The sequence below is a fragment of the Gadus chalcogrammus genome, chromosome 10 (genome assembly GCF_026213295.1).
Source record: "Gadus chalcogrammus isolate NIFS_2021 chromosome 10, NIFS_Gcha_1.0, whole genome shotgun sequence".
Classification (NCBI taxonomy): Eukaryota; Metazoa; Chordata; class Actinopteri; order Gadiformes; family Gadidae; genus Gadus; species Gadus chalcogrammus.
The window spans coordinates 13,061,198-13,079,728 of NC_079421.1; the positions used below are offsets into that span (position 1 = coordinate 13,061,198).

Sequence of the window (18,531 nt, forward strand, 5' to 3'; positions counted from 1 at the left end):
GATCCAAGGCCTTCACCGAGAAAACAAAGCCACCCGCAGCGTTATTTTCAGTAATATAAAAGTCGTAGGAGCTTAATGAAAACTCGGGATCATTATCATTCACGTCAGACACAACAACTCGTATGGTCTTTTCAGACGACAAGGATGGAACACCTGCGTCTCTCGCCACGACTGTGACGTGATATCGAGACATTTGTTCTCTGTCCAGCTTGGACTTTGTGACGAGGGCGTACATGTTGTCCTGCAGAGACGCAGACAGGGTGAACGGGACGTCCTCCGTGATGCTGCAGATCACTTTCCCGTTCACCCCCGAGTCCAGGTCACCCACGCTGATCAGAGCCACCGTGGTTCCGATTCTTGCGTCCTCCGGAACGGTGTTGGAAAATGACGTAACTTCTATTGCTGGTGTGTTGTCATTAACGTCGACTACGGTTATGATCACACTTTTGTCCGTTTTTAATGGAGCATGTCCTTTATCAGATGCCTGGATATCTATTTCATAGCTCTTGCTTTTCTCATAATCAATCATACCTTTAACTCGAATTTCACCGTTCATTGGATCCACACTGAATAAATCTGTTAATTTTAAATCGACTTCTTCACCAAATGAGTACACAACTTCGCCATTTGCATCCAGATCAAAATCAGTGGCATTTACCTGGATAACTATTGATCCGATATGAGCATTTTCCATAAGCGTGGCAGAATAAACATCTTTTTCAAAAACCGGAGAGTTATCATTTACATCGAGCACAACAACATTGATTTCTATAGTGCCTGATTTAGCCGGTTTTCCTCCATCAAACGCTGTCAATGTAAGCCTGTGTTTCGCCACACTTTCTCTGTCTAACTGCTTTTGCAGAACTAAAAAGGGCACTTTGCGGTCTTCTCCTCTATCCTTGACCTCCACTCGGAAGTGTTCGTTGTGGCTGAGTTTATACCCCTGAACCGAAAACGGTCCTCCGTCGGGGTCGCGCGCCGCTTGGAGCTGCAATCTTGCTCCCGGGAGCGCAGACTCAGAAATCTCAAGGTTTTTCTCTTTTTCGGGAAAACTCGGAGAGTGATCATTTACATCGAGTATTTCCACGGACACATAATGGATCTCCAAAGGATTTTCAAGTACGGTTTTCAGGTTGATCAAGCAATGATTGATTCGTTCACACACCTCCTCTCTGTCGATTTTCCTGCTCACATACAATATTCCATCATTTGTATTGACCTGAAAAAGGGGGTCGTTTGTTCCCACCACAATACGATATCCTCTGGAATTCAACGTACTCTTATCCAGGCCTAGATCCTTCGCTATATTCCCAACGACCGTTCCCTCGTCCATGTCCTCAAACACAGAATAGCGGATCTGTGCTAAAGCCCCATTCCTCAAAAGGTTCAGCACAGCGAGCAACACAAGCCACCACCATCGCTGTCTCCATGCCTCGCGTCCTCTTTGTTCCATGGTTGTAGCCTACTAAATACAAAGACGGGACCTTCTATGAACGGCCTATAATTGATTTGTAGAAAATATGCACTGTGTTAAATCCGTGGTAATCGAATGTATGTCCTTCCCATCACGATTACTAAGATAAAAAAACGTCTTAAAACGTATTTTTCCACCGTTGACTAACACGTAGACTGACTGAGGACAGAACCGCTATTCGGGGGCGGACCTAAATGTCGATGACGAAACAGAACTCAGAGGGACGCCACGAGACACTACTGACACCAAACGTCAGGATAGGATCACTGTCGTTCTCTCATCATCAACATTTCGTTATTTTCAAAATAACACGACTATTTCAAGGCTCATAATAGTTAAGTATTATTATTATTTAATTATTGTTATAACAACAATAATAATAAATATAATGCAAACTATAATTATATTATTAATAAGAAGAATACAACCAATAATCATGATAAAAATAACGTTAATAATAATGATAATAGCAAAAATAACATAATGCTAATTTGTATTATTGCTTTTATTGTTATTAATTATTAATCGTGGTAGGCTTATTCTTAGTGTTATTATGTGTGGCCATTATCAAAATCGTTGCCATTCATTTTCGTTATCTCGTCGGAACGTTGTCAAATGCCATGCCTAAACCCAGGCAGTATGCAGTTTCAGCACCACGGACAGCTCAAACGACCAACGTCTAAGCTTGACTAAAAATCCATACTTTCACGCAATACTCACACTCGCATAGACACTATAGCACATTGTGTTGGGTGAATAATATCTTTCAAAAGGAATAAGCAATGAGGACTTTTGAAGTACCATGGTCAGTTCTTGCACATCTAAGCCTTCCGGAGAGTTTCACGTCTTTTACTTTAGTTAATGTCAGTGCAATATCATGCCTCAAAAATTGTAATCCGAATACTGGCCTTACCTCTGTAGATGTACTCCTCCTGTCAGGGACCACTAGAGTGTTCCCATTGCTCCCCGGGACTATAGTAGATCCTATACTCATTCTGGGTCCAACTAACATGTAGCGTTTCTCTCCAGATCTGTACTGGATGCTGTGACACAGAGTTCCATCGTAGTTTGTTTCTGGTAAATACTTGGAGGATACGTCCGTGGTTTTAGAGCACTGCATTGCAATCAGCACAATAATACTGATGAGAAAAAGAGTTGAAACTGAAGCCAGAGTTATCATTAAATAAAATGTCACGCCACTATCCCCAATGTCAGTCGCTGCACTTTTCACATCAGAAGCTGAAATGGCCTCTTTGGGCTCCACCAGCATTACAACCACAGTAGCTGTTGCTGAGAGTGACACGTTCCCATTGTCTTTGACCAGTATGACCAGTTTATGTTGAGCCTCGTCTGTCTCTGTGAATGAGCGCAGTGTTCTTATCCGTCCAGTATAGCGGTCCAAACCAAAGAGACTGTGGTCACTCACTTCCTGTAGTGAGAATAACAGCCAGCCGTTGTATCCTATATCAGCATCGTAGGCTCTCACTTTAGTCACCAGGTGGCCTGCCGGAACATTGCGAGGAATCTCCTCTACTCCTTCAGCAGAACCGTTAGAGCTGACGGGATGTAAGATAACCGGAGGGTTGTCGTTCTGGTCCAGAAGAAACACGTTCACCGAAACGTTACTGCTTAAAGACGGACTTCCAGAGTCTGTTGCCACAACGTGGAATCTAAACGTTTTTAATTTTTCAAAGTCAAAACTCTTTAAAGCCGAGATATCTCCGTTTACAGGGTTAATGTTTAAAAAGGAAGATAACAGATTGTCTCCGCCCCTAAAGATATGGTAGGAAATAAGCGCGTTATTCCCTTCGTCTTGATCAGTCGCCTGCACTTTGAATATGGAGTCTCCAGGAGAATTGTTCTCAGTAAGATAGAAAGTATAGGGACTCAGAAGAAACTGGGGGCTGTTGTCGTTCACATCTGATATATCGATCCGGATAGTCTTTTCAGAGGACAAGGATGGCTCACCTGCGTCTTTAGCGATGATTGTAACATCGTATTGAGATTGTTTCTCTCGATCTAAAGGTGTTTTGGTTACTATGGAGAACATGTTATTCTGTACAGATGGAGTCAGTGTAAACGGAACATCTTGGTTTATAAAACATAGCACCTTTCCGTTGATACCGGAGTCTGAGTCCTTTACTGTAATTACAGCCACTGTTGTCCCTGACTTAGAATCTTCTGGAAGGGCTTTGGAATATGAAGTTACTTCTATCTCGGGTGCATTGTCGTTCACGTCAATGATATTAATAATCACACTTTTATCTGTTGTCAATGTAACTGCCCCTTTGTCTGATGCCTGGATGTCAATCTCATATCTGTTACGTTCTTCAAAATCTATGATTCCTGACACTGTTATTTCCCCAGTTTTAAATTTAAATCAAAATATTCCCGCACTTTTCCGTGCACATCATCACTAAATGAATACACAACTTCTCCATTAGCACCATCATCCAGGTCTGTTGCATTAACTTGTATAATAGTAGTGCCTATAGCAGTGTTTTCCTGCAGCTGCACAGAGTAAGAGTCCTTGGTAAAGACTGGGTGATTATCGTTGACATCAACTACTACTACTGTTATTTTCATTTCACCAGACTTTGGGGGTTTACCTCCATCGACAGCAGTCAGAAGTAAATTATGTATTTTAACTGATTCTCTATCTAGTGACTTTTGGAGAATTAAAATTGGAGTCTTCCTATCTTCACCACGATCTTTAACCTCCAACCGAAAATGTTCATTAGGACTTAATTTATACTGCTGAACAGATAATAATCCACTGTCCCCATCGTGCGCGGCGTGTAGTTGAAATCGAGCTCCTGGTAACGCAGATTCAGAAATCTAACTTTTTTTTCCTTTTCGGGGAAGCTGGGAGCGTGGTCGTTCACATCCAACACTTCCACCGCTACATAATGGACCTCTAGCGGGTTCTCCAGAACAGTTTTCAGTTCTATTACACAGGCTTTGCTTCTCTCGCATACCTCCTCCCTGTCTATTTTCCGGTTCACATACAAAATGCCATCGTCTTGATTAACCTGGAATAGGGGCTCCGTCGAGCCGTGGACAATACGATAGCCTCTGTTTCTCAATGTGCTCTTGTCGAGTCCTAAATCCTTAGCGATGTGTCCAACAACAGTCCCTTCTTTAACCTCCTCAGCGATGGAATATCGTATCTGAGCCAAAGAAACGCTTCTAAAGGCAACCATAGCGAAAAAACAGGAAAGCCACAGCCATCGCTCCCTCCACGTCCGCCGTCCTCTTTGTTCCATTGCGAGAAAAATGTAGACGACAAATTCCAGCTAAAACATATATTCCACAAAATGTTCCTCTGTCACCATCCCAGCATGAAAAATGCATAGGATATTATCCAACAAAGATTTAGAAGCAGTGTGGATACTGGTTATTCCTCTAACGCCACTCCCGCACAATGGTTTAGCGCATCCCAAAATCTCGACGTGAACAAGGATGGGCTTATCATCTGTGGCCAACACAAGCGTAAACGTTATACGGCTTCTCACTGACACCACGCGATGCTCAATATTATTGCAGGGTATAGACTTTAACAAAGTGTATGGAAGTATAATGAAACAATGCCTGTTAAAAAACTAAAACTAATTCCAATTATATTTCTCAAAATAATATAAACTTTCAATGATTTTGAACATGGATAAAGTGTACATGATTCAATTGCATGGACAATCAAATGATTAATGTATTTTTTTAGAAAATGGACAGCGTGTTTGTTCCCGGGAGTTTAGACACAATCGAATGAATATACTAAGTAACTTGGAACTGACATTGAATACGGCTGAAATTAAATAACAAATTATGGATGATGCAGTCGAACAAACTGTTAGGGGAGAACCTGACACAATAAAATGTGTGTGATTGTCGTTTCTTACCTCTGCAGATGTACTCCTCCTGTCAGGGACCACTAGAGTGTTCCCATTGCTCCCCGGGACTATAGTAGATCCTATACTCATTCTGGGTCCAACTAACATGTAGCGTTTCTCTCCAGATCTGTACTGGATGCTGTGACACAGAGTTCCATCATAGTTTGTTTCTGGTAAATACTTGGAGGATACGTCCGTGGTTTTAGAGCACTGCATTGCAATCAGCACAATAATACTGATAAGAAAAAGAGTTGAAACTGAAGCCAGAGTTATCATTAAATAAAATGTCACGCCACTATCCCCAATGTCAGTCGCTGCACTTTTCACATCAGAAGCTGAAATGGCCTCTTTGGGCTCCACCAGCTTGACAACCACAGTAGCTGTTGCTGAGAGTGACACGTTCCCATTGTCTTTGACCAGTATGACCAGTTTATGTTGAGCCTCGTCTGTCTCTGTGAATGAGCGCAGTGTTCTTATCCGTCCAGTATAGCGGTCCAAACCAAAGAGACTGTGGTCAGTAATTAGTTTTATGGAAAATAATAACCATCCGTTATATCCAATGTCGGCGTCATATGCTCTAACTTTGGAGACTAAGTGACCCGCGTTTACGTTGCGTGGAATGTCCACCACACCTTCTGCGGAACCGTTGGTGCTGGTCGGGTACAAGATAACGGGCACGTTGTCGTTCTGATCTAGAATGAACACGTTGACTGTGGCGTTGCTGCTCAGCGACGGAGTTCCAGAATCCGAAGCACACACCTTGAAATTGAATGTTTTGGCCACTTCAAAATCAAAAGACTTCAGAGCTAATATCTCGCCATTTTCTGGGTTAATATTTAAAAACGTGGCCATATTGTTAATGTCACCTTCAGGTTTGAGAATGCGATAAGAAACAAGCGCATTGCTACCCTCGTCTGAATCAACCGCTTTGACTGAAAACATTGGAGCTCCCGCTACGTTATTTTCACTGATATAAAAATCGTATTTAGTGCCTATAAACTCTGGATGGTTATCGTTCACATCTGATATAAGAACACTAATCGTCTTCTCGGCTGTCAGTGCTGGCTCACCGGTGTCTTTAGCCGTAATTATTGCGTCGTACTGGAATCGCTTCTCTCTATCCAGGGCTCTCTTGGTAACGACAGAGTACATGTTTTCCTGGGACGATGGCATTATTGTAAAAGGCAAACCTACCGTCATAGAACAAACTACTTTTCCATTCAGACCGGAGTCTTTGTCACTGACACTGATCAATGCTACCGTGGTTCCGATTCTGGAATCCTCGGGGAGAGCAGTGGAAAAGGATGTCACTTCAATCTCCGGTGCATTATCATTAAGATCAACTATTTTTACCACCACGCTTTTGTCAGTTGTAAGGGGAGCAGATCCTCTGTCCGACGCCTGTATATCAATCTCGTAGCTGTCGTCTGTCTCAAAATCGATGACATCTTTCACAATAACGAATCCTTTGTTGGCGTCAACTTCAAATACTTTTCGGATTTGATCGTTGACATTATTACCAAACGAATAAATTACTTCACCGTTGGATCCTTCATCTAGATCCGTTGCATTTATTTGTAACACGGTGGTGCCAATAGGCGAGTTTTCACTCAACATAACAGAGTAGCTATCTTTAGTAAAAACCGGGTAATTGTCATTAACGTCTAGTACGTTCACTATAATCTGTACAGTACCGGATTTTGGAGGTTTTCCTCCATCCAAAGCTGTTAACAGTAATCTGTGACTACTCAGTGACTCTCTATCGAGCGGTTTCTGCAGATTAAGAATCGGTATTTTTCCGTCCTTCCCTCTATCCCTGATCTCCAAACGAAAATGTTCATTTTGGTTCAGTTTGTAATGTTGGACAGAATATGACCCAACATCTTGGTCCTGCGCAGCCTGTAATGGAAATTTCGCACCTGGTAATACAGATTCAGATATTTCAAGACGTTTGACTTTCTCTGAAAAAACGGGAGCATGGTCATTTACATCCACCACCTCCACTGACACGTAGTGTATTTCAAGTGGGTTCTCTAGAACGGTTTTCAGATTGACGAGACAAACACTGCTCCGCTCACACATCCTCTCCCGGTCCACAGCCTGGCTCACATACAAATTCCCGTCGTTCTGGTTGATCTCAAAATGCGGTTCTTTCGAGCCAGAAACTATACGGAATCCTCTCTCCTTTAAGATAGCTACATCAAGTCCAAGGTCCTTCGCGACGTTTCCCACAATGCTTCCTCGTTTAATATCCTCGGATATGGAATACCGAACCTGTGCAGAGGCACTATGAAACACAAAAATCAACGCGACCAAAAAAGCATCGAGGCGCCGTAGCAGCCTCCATGGCTCCCGTCGTCTTTGTTCCATCATTCGAATAAAACAATATTATGTAGCCCTAAGTCTTAAAACTAAATCCGGTCCCTCGAATGTGCTGTATCCACCATATTCCTGAATTCAAACAATTTGGTCAAATAATCTTTTAAAACCGATGTTGTTTTTCTCTCTCAAATAAATAGCCCAGAGATCACATGAACAAATGCTTCGATCGTAACAACTATAGAATGGCAAGGGTGTGGGCGGCTATGAATGACGAAAGGCTGTGATGAGACCCCGTGTTTTCATTTGCAGGCTGCACTGCCTCCCCACGACCGCCAGACACACTGCAGCGGACCGTGAGACAACGGAAAAACTGTATGAATAGGCCTATTCAAAATATTGAATGGGTATATGTGGCCCCAAATATTGACATGGCTTTAACACACTCGTGATATGTATAACAGTGTTAAATGTGTACATGGCTCGTTTTGGGGGAATGCCTATTGTGGCAACCCGTCTCTGGCACAGCGCCCCTGGAGGCCAAGGGGGCAGGTTGTGGAGTGTACCACCGATTCTCAACAGTTGGCGCCAGTAAGAACATTGGGGCCAATCAATGAAATGCGGAGCACCTGACGAGCAGGTGTGGAAGCATGCTTTAAAAAGCATGCTTCCACACTCATTCAGGGCTCTCCTGGTTCGCGTGTGTGGAGAGACCAGTCTCGTGGGTGATGTGATTCCACCCGGAGGAAAAAGACTGTTGATTCCTCCAAAGCTGAGTTTTTGGTTTACTTTGTTAGTTATATCATTTATGAATGAATTAAAGTGCAATTTTGGCTTTAAGTAAGCTCCAGTTGGTGTGCTTATTGGAAGGAGGCGGCTCACTCACCAAGCCGGGTTGCCACACTATAGATATAGAGCATGGACTGCAGCATATAGATACCGACTTAAATAGATGGCATTCGAAAACAGTACAACGGAGAGCACGGTAATGCATTAGAGGCATTGGTGAGTCTTCAAAACTCAAGAATTTAAAGAAACTTGTCTATACAAAAATATAGATCTTTAGATAGATAAATACATGGATGGATAGAAAAAAAATGCATAATTCTATAGATGTATAGATAGATAAATCAATATATAGCAAACAGACCTTTGTCAGGACCATGGCGAGTTGTGATTATGTGATTATTCAAAACGAAAAAACAAAGCACCGAAATGAACGTATGAATGTTCAAGGTTTAAATGTTGAGGTTTTGCAGAATTTATATGATGATGATAACAGTCTTCTTATCGCTTCAGAAGCATGTCTGGTCTGTGAAACCACAAGAGTATTCCCATTGCTGCCCTATATTATTGCTATATTAGATGCTACTCATTTTGGGTTTCATTATTCCCGTCATCAAAATAAGCAACACAATCAAACAATTCAATATCTCATTGATCTTACCTCATCCGATGTACTCCTCCTGTCAGGGACCACCAGAGTGTTCCCATTGCTTCCCGGGACTATAGTAGATCCCATACTCATTCTGGGTCCAACTAACATGTAGCGTTTCTCTCCAGATCTGTACTGGATGCTGTGACACAGAGTTCCATCATAGTTGGTTTCTTGTAAATACTTTGCAGCACTAAGTTCCCTTGGTTTGGAGCATTGCATCACAACCAACATGATGATGCTGGCGATGAAGAGAGCGGAGACAGAGCCCAGAGTTATCATCAGATAAAAAGTCACATTGCTCTCATCGTCTGCCTTTGAAACACTTTTCACATCAGAAGCTGAAATGGCCTCTTTGGGCTCCACCAGCTTGACAACCACAGTAGCTGTTGCTGAGAGTGACACGTTCCCATTGTCTTTGACCAGTATGACCAGTTTATGTTGAGCCTCGTCTGTCTCTGTGAATGAGCGAAGTGTTCTTATCCGTCCAGTATAGCGGTCCAAACCAAAGAGACTGTGGTCCGTAACCAACTCGAAAGAGAACAACAGCCAGCCGTTGTATCCCACATCGGCATCATAGGCTCTCACTTTAGTCACCAGGTGGCCTGCTTTCATGTTACGCGCCGTCTCCTCAACGCCCTCAGCAGAACCATTGGAGCTGAGTGGATACAAGATAACTGGAGCGTTGTCGTTCTGATCCAAAATGAACACGTTGACTGTGACGTTGCTGTTCATTTTTGGGATCCCTCCGTCCGAGGCAAGAACGAGGAACTTGAACATTTTCAGTTTTTCAAAATCGAAACTTTGAAGCGCCTGTATATCTCCATTTTCGGGGTTAATGTTTAGAATTGGTGTTATCTTACTGTCAGTGCTACCGTCTCTTATGATATGGTACGTAATAACTGCGTTTTCTCCTTCGTCGCGATCCGTCGCCGTCACGGAAAACAACGATGTCCCCTGGGCGTTATTCTCATTAAGGTAGAACGTATAAAGGTTTCGGGAAAATTCAGGTTTGTTATCATTGACGTCTGAGACAGCGATTGTTAATGTAAGCTCAGAGGACAGGGGTGGATTCCCTGCGTCTTTGGCCACTATTGTTAAGTCGTAGAAGGGCTGCTTCTCTCTGTCCAGCGGGGACTTTGTGACCACCGCGTACATGTTGTCCTGAATGGAAGGTGCGAGTGTGAAAGGCACATCGCCGCTTACAAGGCTCGTAACTTTTCCGTTGATTCCGGAATCTAAATCCGTTATGCTTATTAATGCTACCGTGGTTCCTGGTCTAGAATCTTCGGAAATTGTGTTAGACAACGAGGTCACGTCAATTTCTGGTGCATTGTCATTTTGGTCCACAACCTGAATGCTGACGCTTTTATCCGTTCTGAATGGTACAGCTCCTCTGTCAGATGCTTGAATATCAATCTCATAACTGTCCTCAATTTCATAGTCCATACTGCCTTTCACTGTTATTTCGCCTGTCATCTGATCAACGGCGAACACTTCTCGGACCTTATTTTTGACGTTACCAAACGAATATATAACTTCGCCGTTCAAGCCTTCATCTAAATCCGTGGCATTTACTTGAAGGACTGTGGTGCCAATCGGGGAGTTTTCGTTCAAAGACGCAGAATACTCCTCCTTTGTGAAAACAGGCATATTATCGTTCACATCTAACACATCAATGTGTATTTCCACCGTCCCTGTTCTGGCAGGCTTCCCACCGTCCGTTGCCGTAAGTAATAGATTATGAAAACTAGATTTTTCTCTGTCAAGCGGGCTTTGCAAATACAAAATAGGAACTTTACCCTCCTTCCCGCGATCTTTCACCTCCAACCTAAAATGATTATTTGCACTGAGCATATAATGTTGAACAGAATGTATCCCCCCATCTGGGTCCCAGGCAGCGTGTAATTGGAACCTTGCTCCTGGTAAGGATGACTCTGAAATCTCTATTGTTTTCTTTTCCTCTGGAAAAAGTGGCGAGTGGTCATTTACATCCAACACTTCCACTGCGACATAATGGATCTCGAGAGGGTTTTCCAGCACGCTCTTGAGGTTAATCAAACAAACACTGACCCGATCGCAAATTTTCTCGCGATCTATGCTCTGGTTCACGTATAAAATGCCATCATTTTGATTTACCAGGAAAGGGGGCTCGGTAGCACTCGATACAATGCGAAATCTCCTCTGTTTCAACATGTTCCGATCCAGTCCGAGGTCTTTAGCGATATTCCCTACTGCGGTCCCTTCTTTAATTTCTTCAAATATAGAATATTTGATCTGGCCGGATGTCTCCACAAGAAGCATCGTGAATGCGAACACAAAGAAAGCAAACGGTCTTCTTTGTCGCCATGGATGACGTCCTTTTTGTTCCATAATGCAATTGAATCACGAATACCGAAAACGTATATTTAAAAACAGCGCAATTATATCCCTATTAGGTTAGATCCAGCACAGCTGCAACAAGGGCGATGATATAAAGGCCAACTCTAAACAGTTTTAACATTCGGAGTAGGCTACTACCCCTGTAATCACAGCATTGTGTATCGCTGAACACGGGAGAGGCGGTCTCCTCCCAATGATGACCAACCTGAGCAAGGTTTATATAGTAGAGCAGTGCCACCTCGCGATGTTAAGGTAAAAGACATCCTTTCAATCGCGGTCAAAATGATTGTTACAGAAAACTCATTGCAGTATGCATGCTATGGCTACCAAATTTTGGGGATAACATAGAGAACCTTAAGCCGAATAAACGGTGTATAAATAAACAAATACATCATGTTGTTGTGACATTGGAACACAGCATATTCAATTGAACATGAATGGACAAAATCTAAATTAAAAGTGTATTTTCTAATTATTAGAAACATCCAGTCGCAATAACAAGTATCTTTAAATGTCAGACTGGTGAAACTGCATCCTACCTTCACCATCATCCCCCCCTCCCTCCAAGTCCAACACCAACACCAACACCACCACCCCCTCAACCACGAACACTATCACCCTTTAACAACCTCTCCACTACCATCACCACAACCACCCCCACCTCGAGCACCTCCTCCACTACCTTTGCACCACCACCACCCCTTGCTCCTACACCACCACCCCCTTAACCACCACTACATCCTGCCCTATCTTCACCACCACCTCCACGGACAGGCATGACGTTGCAAAGGTGATACCTCCAGTAAGGAAATATAATGTATTAAGTATGCAGGGGTACGAAGATGCATGTCTTAATAGCAACAAGAGCGAACACATCCCCCATTAAACATCTATTTTATTGGATTCCACATTTTTAGAAATGTAATACACTTTCAGTAGCCTACGTGTTTGAAAGCTTTTTTAAAACAATACTTTGTAGATGTGACTGAAAACACCTTAGACCTTGTGATACGTTTTATGCTTTATGAATAAATATCGGTTTATATTCAAAGGCGAGCAACCATGAATTACGTAAATTACACATATATGTTATTTCTTACCTCTGCAGATGTACTCCTCCTGTCAGGGACAACTAGAGTGTTCCCATTGCTCCCCGGGACTATAGTAGATCCTATACTCATTCTGGGTCCAACTAACATGTAGCGTTTCTCTCCAGATCTGTACTGGATGCTGTGACACAAAGTTCCATCATAGTTGGTTTCAGGTAAATATTTGGAGGATACGTCCGTGGTTTTAGAGCACTGCATTGCAATCAGCACAATGATACTGATGAGAAAAAGAGTTGAAACTGAGGCCAGAGTTATCATTAAATAAAATGTCACGCCACTATCCCCAATGTCAGTCGCTGCACTTTTCACATCAGAAGCTGAAATGGCCTCTTTGGGCTCCACCAGCTTAACAACAACAGTAGCTGTTGCTGAGAGTGACACGTTACCATTGTCTTTGACCAGTATGACCAGTTTATGTTGAGCCTCGTCTGTCTCTGTGAATGAGCGCAATGTTCTTATCCGTCCAGTATAGCGGTCCAAACCAAAGAGACTGTGGTCACTCACTTCCTGTAGTGAGAATAACAGCCAGCCGTTGTATCCTATGTCAGCATCGTAGGCTCTCACTTTAGTCACCAGGTGGCCTGCAGGAACATTGCGAGGAACCTCCTCTACTCCTTCAGCAGAACCGTTAGAGCTGAGCGGATGTAAGATAACTGGAGGGTTGTCGTTCTTGTCCAAGACGAACACGTTCACAGTGACGTTTTTGCTCAGTGAATGACTTCCAGAGTCTCGGGCAATCACTTGAAATCTGAAGGTTTTTACACTTTCAAAGTCAAAGCTTCTAAGTGCAAAAATGTCCCCGCTTTCAGGAATAATGTTTAGAGTGGATGTGAGCTTGTTATGTTGAACTTCATCTTTGAAAATGCTATATGAAATCAGAGCATTGTCTCCTAGATCGCGGTCAGAGGCCCTTACCGAAAATACCAAAGCTCCGGGGTTATTATTTTCAGGAACATAGAATGTATAAGGGCTGATTAAAAAATCGGGACTGTTGTCATTCACATCTGAAACATCGATTCTAATGTTTTTTTCCGATGATAATGACGGATCCCCTCCATCCTTTGCCAGGATTGCAATGTCATAGTGAGACTCCCTCTCTCTGTCTAAGAGGGATTTGGTGACCACAGAGTACATGTTATCCTGCAACGATGTGATCAGTTCGAATGGAACTTTGTTCTTAATAGAACAAATTACTTTCCCATTGACCCCTGAATCCCGGTCGTTAACGCTAATCAAAGCCACTGTGGTTCCTGTTCGGGAGTCCTCTGGTATTGCGCTAGAAAATGACGTTAATTCAATCTCTGGGGCATTGTCGTTTAAGTCTACTATTTTAATAATTACACTTTTGTCAGTTGTCAAGGGAACAGTTCCCTTGTCAGATGCTTTTATATCTATCTGGTATCTATCTTTTTCTTCATAATCAATGACTCCTTTAACAACGATCTCACCTGTATTAATATCTACATCAAATAGATTCCGTATCTTTTCTTTGACGTTGCTACCATATGCATAAACCACTTCCCCATTTAATCCTAGGTCGAGGTCAGTGGCGTTTACTTGTACAACTGTCGTACCAATAGGAGAATTCTCTTTTAATACTGCAGTATAGGAGTCTCGTGTGAAAACGGGCAAATTGTCGTTCACATCTAAGACGTCAACAAGAATATCGATAGCAGCTGATCGAGGAGGCTTTCCTCCGTCCATGGCAGTAAGCAGTAATTTATGGCTTCCCATGGTTTCTCTATCTAACTGTTTTTGTAAATGTAAAATAGGGATAATTCCATCCTCCCCTCTATCGTTCACCTCTAAACGAAAATGTTCATTAGAGCTGAGTTTATATTGTTTGATAGAGTGAACGCCACTGTCCAGATCATGGGCCGCCTGCAGTTGAAACCGAGCGCCGGGTAGCGCTGACTCAAAGATTTCTAATCTAGTCTCTTTCTCCGGGAAGGTGGGGGAATGGTCGTTCAGGTCCAGAATCTCTACCGATACATAATGAATTTCAAGTGGGGTTTCTAAAACGGTTTTCAAGTCGATCACACAAGCGCTGATCTGTCCGCATATCTCCTCTCGGTCTAATTGGCGATCCACGTACAATATTCCGTCGTCCAGATTTACCCGAAACAGGGAGTCTGTAGAACCAGTCACAATACGAAACGCTCTGTGATTCAGTGTTTTCGTATCGAGTCCCAAATCCTTGGCTATATTTCCAACCACGGTCCCTTCCTTAACCTCCTCAGAAATGGAATATCGTATTTGCGCCGAGGCCACGGTCCATAACAGCAGAAGCATGCAGACGAGCCATCGCCATTGTCTGAGGCGCGCGGCTACACACCCTCTTTGTTCCATGATTTGACAAAAAAAATGAAAAATACTAAGTCGGAGAAAACTGTAATGGAATTGAATCGATTCTCATTTTGCCATTTGAAAAGCTTCGATATTGTCCACAGCTATCATGTAATAACAATGTAGTAGTATCCAGGGAAAGCTGCAGCTTCACTGATATTGTAAATGAAATGGGTTATGGAGGCGGGCTTACAGGCAGAGTGTGGTCGTTCACAAGACGATATTTTCTAAATCTATACTGACACCAAGCGATTCAGAGAAACATTGCAAGCACTTTCTAAAGTAGAAGTATGTAAAGGCCTTAACTGTCTGGTAAACACTGAGACAAAGACAAACAAAACACTAAATACAATTCGTTTTTTTTATGAACACAAATCTTCGTAGGATTAAATCAAATATAGATAACTATTTTGGGTGACAATATAATATGTGTGACAATAAAGAGATATTCTTCAAAGGAATTTGTCGTCAGGAACCGATGCAAAGAACGTATAATGTGTAATTTGATAACCCTATCAAACATGCGGAAAATGCTTGTTTTCGTTTGACCTGATTTAATGTTGTTGTCAGGAAAAATAAGCAAAAATAGCTAACAATTTAATATTTGATCGTTCTTACCTCAGCAGATGTACTCCTCCTGTCAGGGACCACTAGAGTGTTCCCATTGCTCCCCGGGACTATAGTAGATCCTATACTCATTCTGGGTCCAACTAACATGTAGCGTTTCTCTCCAGATCTGTACTGGATGCTGTGACACAGAGTTCCGTCATAGTTGGTTTCTGGTAAATACTTGGAGGATACGTCTGTTGTTTTAGAGCACTGCATTGCAATCAGCACAATAATACTGATAAGAAATAGAGTTGAAACTGAAGCAAGAGTTATCATTAAATAAAATGTCACGCCACTATCCACAATGTCAGTCGCTGCACTCTTCACATCAGAAGCTGAAATGGCCTCTTTGGGCTCCACCAGCTTAACAACAACAGTAGCTGTTGCTGAGAGTGACACGTTTCCATTGTCTTTGACCAGTATGACCAGTTTATGTTGCGCCTCGTCTGTCTCTGTGAATGAGCGCAGTGTTCTTATCCGTCCAGTATAGCGGTCCAAACCAAAGAGACTGTGGTCAGTAATTTGTTGTATGGAAAATAATAACCATCCGTTATATCCAATGTCGGCGTCATAAGCTCTAACTTTGGTGACCAAGTGACCCGCGTTCACGTTGCGCGGAATGTCCTCCACACCTTCTGCGGAACCGTTGGTGCTGGTCGGGTACAAGATAACGGGCGCGTTGTCGTTCTGATCCAGAATGAACACGTTGACTGTGGCGTTGCTGGTCAGCGACGGAGTTCCAGAATCCGAGGCACACACCTTGAACTGGAATGTTTTCTCCACTTCGAAATCAAAAGACTTCAGAGCTAATATCTCGCCATTTTCCGGGTTTATATTTAAAAAAGATGCGCGTTTGTTAATGTCACCTTCAGTTTTGAGAATGCGATAAGAAACAAGCGCATTGCTACCCTCATCTGAATCAACCGCTTTGACTGAAAACATTGGGGCACCCGCCACGTTATTTTCACTGATATAAAAATCGTATTTGCTGACTAAAAACTCCGGATGGTTATCGTTCACATCTGATATAAGAACACTAATCGTCTTGTCAGCCGTGAGTGCTGGCTCACCGGTGTCTTTAGCCGTAATTGTTATGTCGTATTGGGATCGCTTCTCCCTATCCAGCGCGCTCTTGGAAACGACAGAGTACATGTTTTCCTGGGACGATGGCATTATTGTAAAAGGCAAACCTGTCGTCATAGAACAAACTACTTTCCCATTCAGACCAGAATCTTTGTCACTTACACTGATTAATGCTACAGTGGTTCCGATTCTAGAATCCTCGGGGAGAGCAGTGGAAAAAGATGTCACTTCAATCTCCGGTGCATTATCATTAAGATCAACTATTTTGACCAATACGCTTTTGTCTGTTTTAAGTGTAGCGGAACCTCTGTCCGACGCCTGTATATCAATCTCGTAGCTGTCGTCCGTCTCAAAATCTATCACATCTTTTACAATTATGACTCCTTTGTTGGCGTCAACTTCAAATACTTTTCGGATTTGTTCGTTGACATGATTGGCAAACGAATAAATTACTTCACCGTTGGATCCTTCATCTAGATCCGTTGCATTTACTTGTAACACGGTGGTGCCAATAGCTGAGTTTTCATTCAACAAAACGGAATAGCTATCTTTAGTAAAAACCGGGTAATTGTCATTAACGTCTAGTACGTTAACTATAATCTGTACAGTACCGGATTTTGGAGGTTTCCCCCCGTCCAAAGCTGTTAGCAGTAACATTTGACTACTCATTGACTCTCTATCGAGTGGCTTCTGCATATTGAGAATAGGTATTTTACCGTCCTTCCCTCTATCCCTGATCTCCAAACGAAAATGTTCATTTTGGTTCAGTTTGTAATGTTGGACAGAATATGACCCAACATCTTGGTCCTGTGCAGCCTGTAATGTAAATTTAGCACCAGGTAATACAGATTCAGATATTTCAAGACGTTGGACTTTATCTGAAAAAACGGGAGCATGATCATTTACATCCACCACCTCCACTGACACGTAGTGTATTTCCAGTGGGTTCTCTAGAACGGTTTTCAGATTGACGAGACAAACACTGCTCCGCTCACACATCCTCTCCCGGTCTACAGCCTGGCTCACGTACAAATTCCCGTCGTTTTGGTTGATCTCAAAATGCTGTTCGTTCGAGCCAGAAACGATACGGAATCCTCTCTCCTTTAAGATAGCTACATGAAGTCCAAGGTCCTTCGCGACGTTTCCCACAATACTTCCTCGTTTAATATCCTCGGATATTGAATACCGAACCTGTGCAGAGGCAGTATGAAACACAAAAATCAATGCGACCAAAAAAGCATCGAGGCGCCGGAGCAGCCTCCATGGCTCCCGACTCCGTCGTCTTTGTTCCATCGTTCGAATAATATAATATAATGTAGTCCAAAGTCTTAAAACTAAAACCGATCCCTCGAATGAGCGGTATCCACCATATTCCTGAAATAAAACGATTAGGTGAAATAATCTTTAAAAACGGCCTTTGTTTTTCTCACAAATAAATGGCCCAAATCACACGAACGAATGTTTCGACCGAGCAACTACAGAATGGCAAGGGCGAGACTGCTATGAATGACGAGAGGCTGTGATGAGACCCCGTGTTTTCATTTGCTGGCTACACTGCCACCCCACGACCACCAGACACACTGCAGCGGCTCGTGAGACAACGGAAACACTGTGTGAATATTCCGAATGCATTAGAGGCATAGGTGAGTCTTCAAAACTCAAGAATTTAAAGAAACTTGTCGAAACAAAAATATAGATCTATAGATAGATAGATACATGGATGGATAGAAAAAAAGATGCATAATTCTATAGATGTATAGATAGATAGATATATCGATATATAGCAGAAATAATTTCGTCAGGACCCTTGTGATTATTCAAAACGAAAAAACAAATTACCGAAATGAACGTATGAGTGTTCAAAGTTTTAAATGTTGAGGTTTT

General features: G+C 42.6%; 2 protein-coding genes and 1 pseudogene across 3 annotated transcripts in view; all 3 read right to left on the reverse strand.

Moving 5' to 3' along the window:
• Positions 1–18,130, reverse strand: part of LOC130390131 (protocadherin alpha-8-like) — a 26,027-nt gene extending 7,897 nt beyond the window's left edge. Inside the window, exon 1 of one of the 2 annotated variants that reach the window (XM_056599896.1) lies at positions 15,574–18,130. In XM_056599896.1, the coding sequence (XP_056455871.1) occupies positions 15,574–17,940 (2,367 nt within the window). In that variant the 5' untranslated portion in view covers positions 17,941–18,130. Of the gene's footprint in view, positions 1–5,373; positions 7,819–15,573 lie in introns of those variants that run through there. The other variant, XM_056599897.1, reaches the window with a different exon arrangement.
• On the reverse strand, positions 2,080–4,777 carry LOC130390136 (protocadherin beta-15-like; annotated as a pseudogene).
• Positions 9,083–11,672, reverse strand: LOC130390146 (protocadherin gamma-A11-like). The gene has a single exon (XM_056599911.1). It carries the CDS (start codon positions 11,489–11,491, stop codon positions 9,110–9,112), a length of 2,382 nt encoding a protein of 793 aa, XP_056455886.1. The 5' UTR covers positions 11,492–11,672; the 3' UTR covers positions 9,083–9,109.
• Positions 18,131–18,531: the final 401 nt, after the last annotated feature.

What these genes read in the sequence shown, in the direction of transcription:
- LOC130390146 (XM_056599911.1), bottom strand. Translation starts at nt 11,491, where the DNA reads ATGGAACAAAAAGGACGTCATCCATGGCGACAAAGAAGACCGTTTGCT.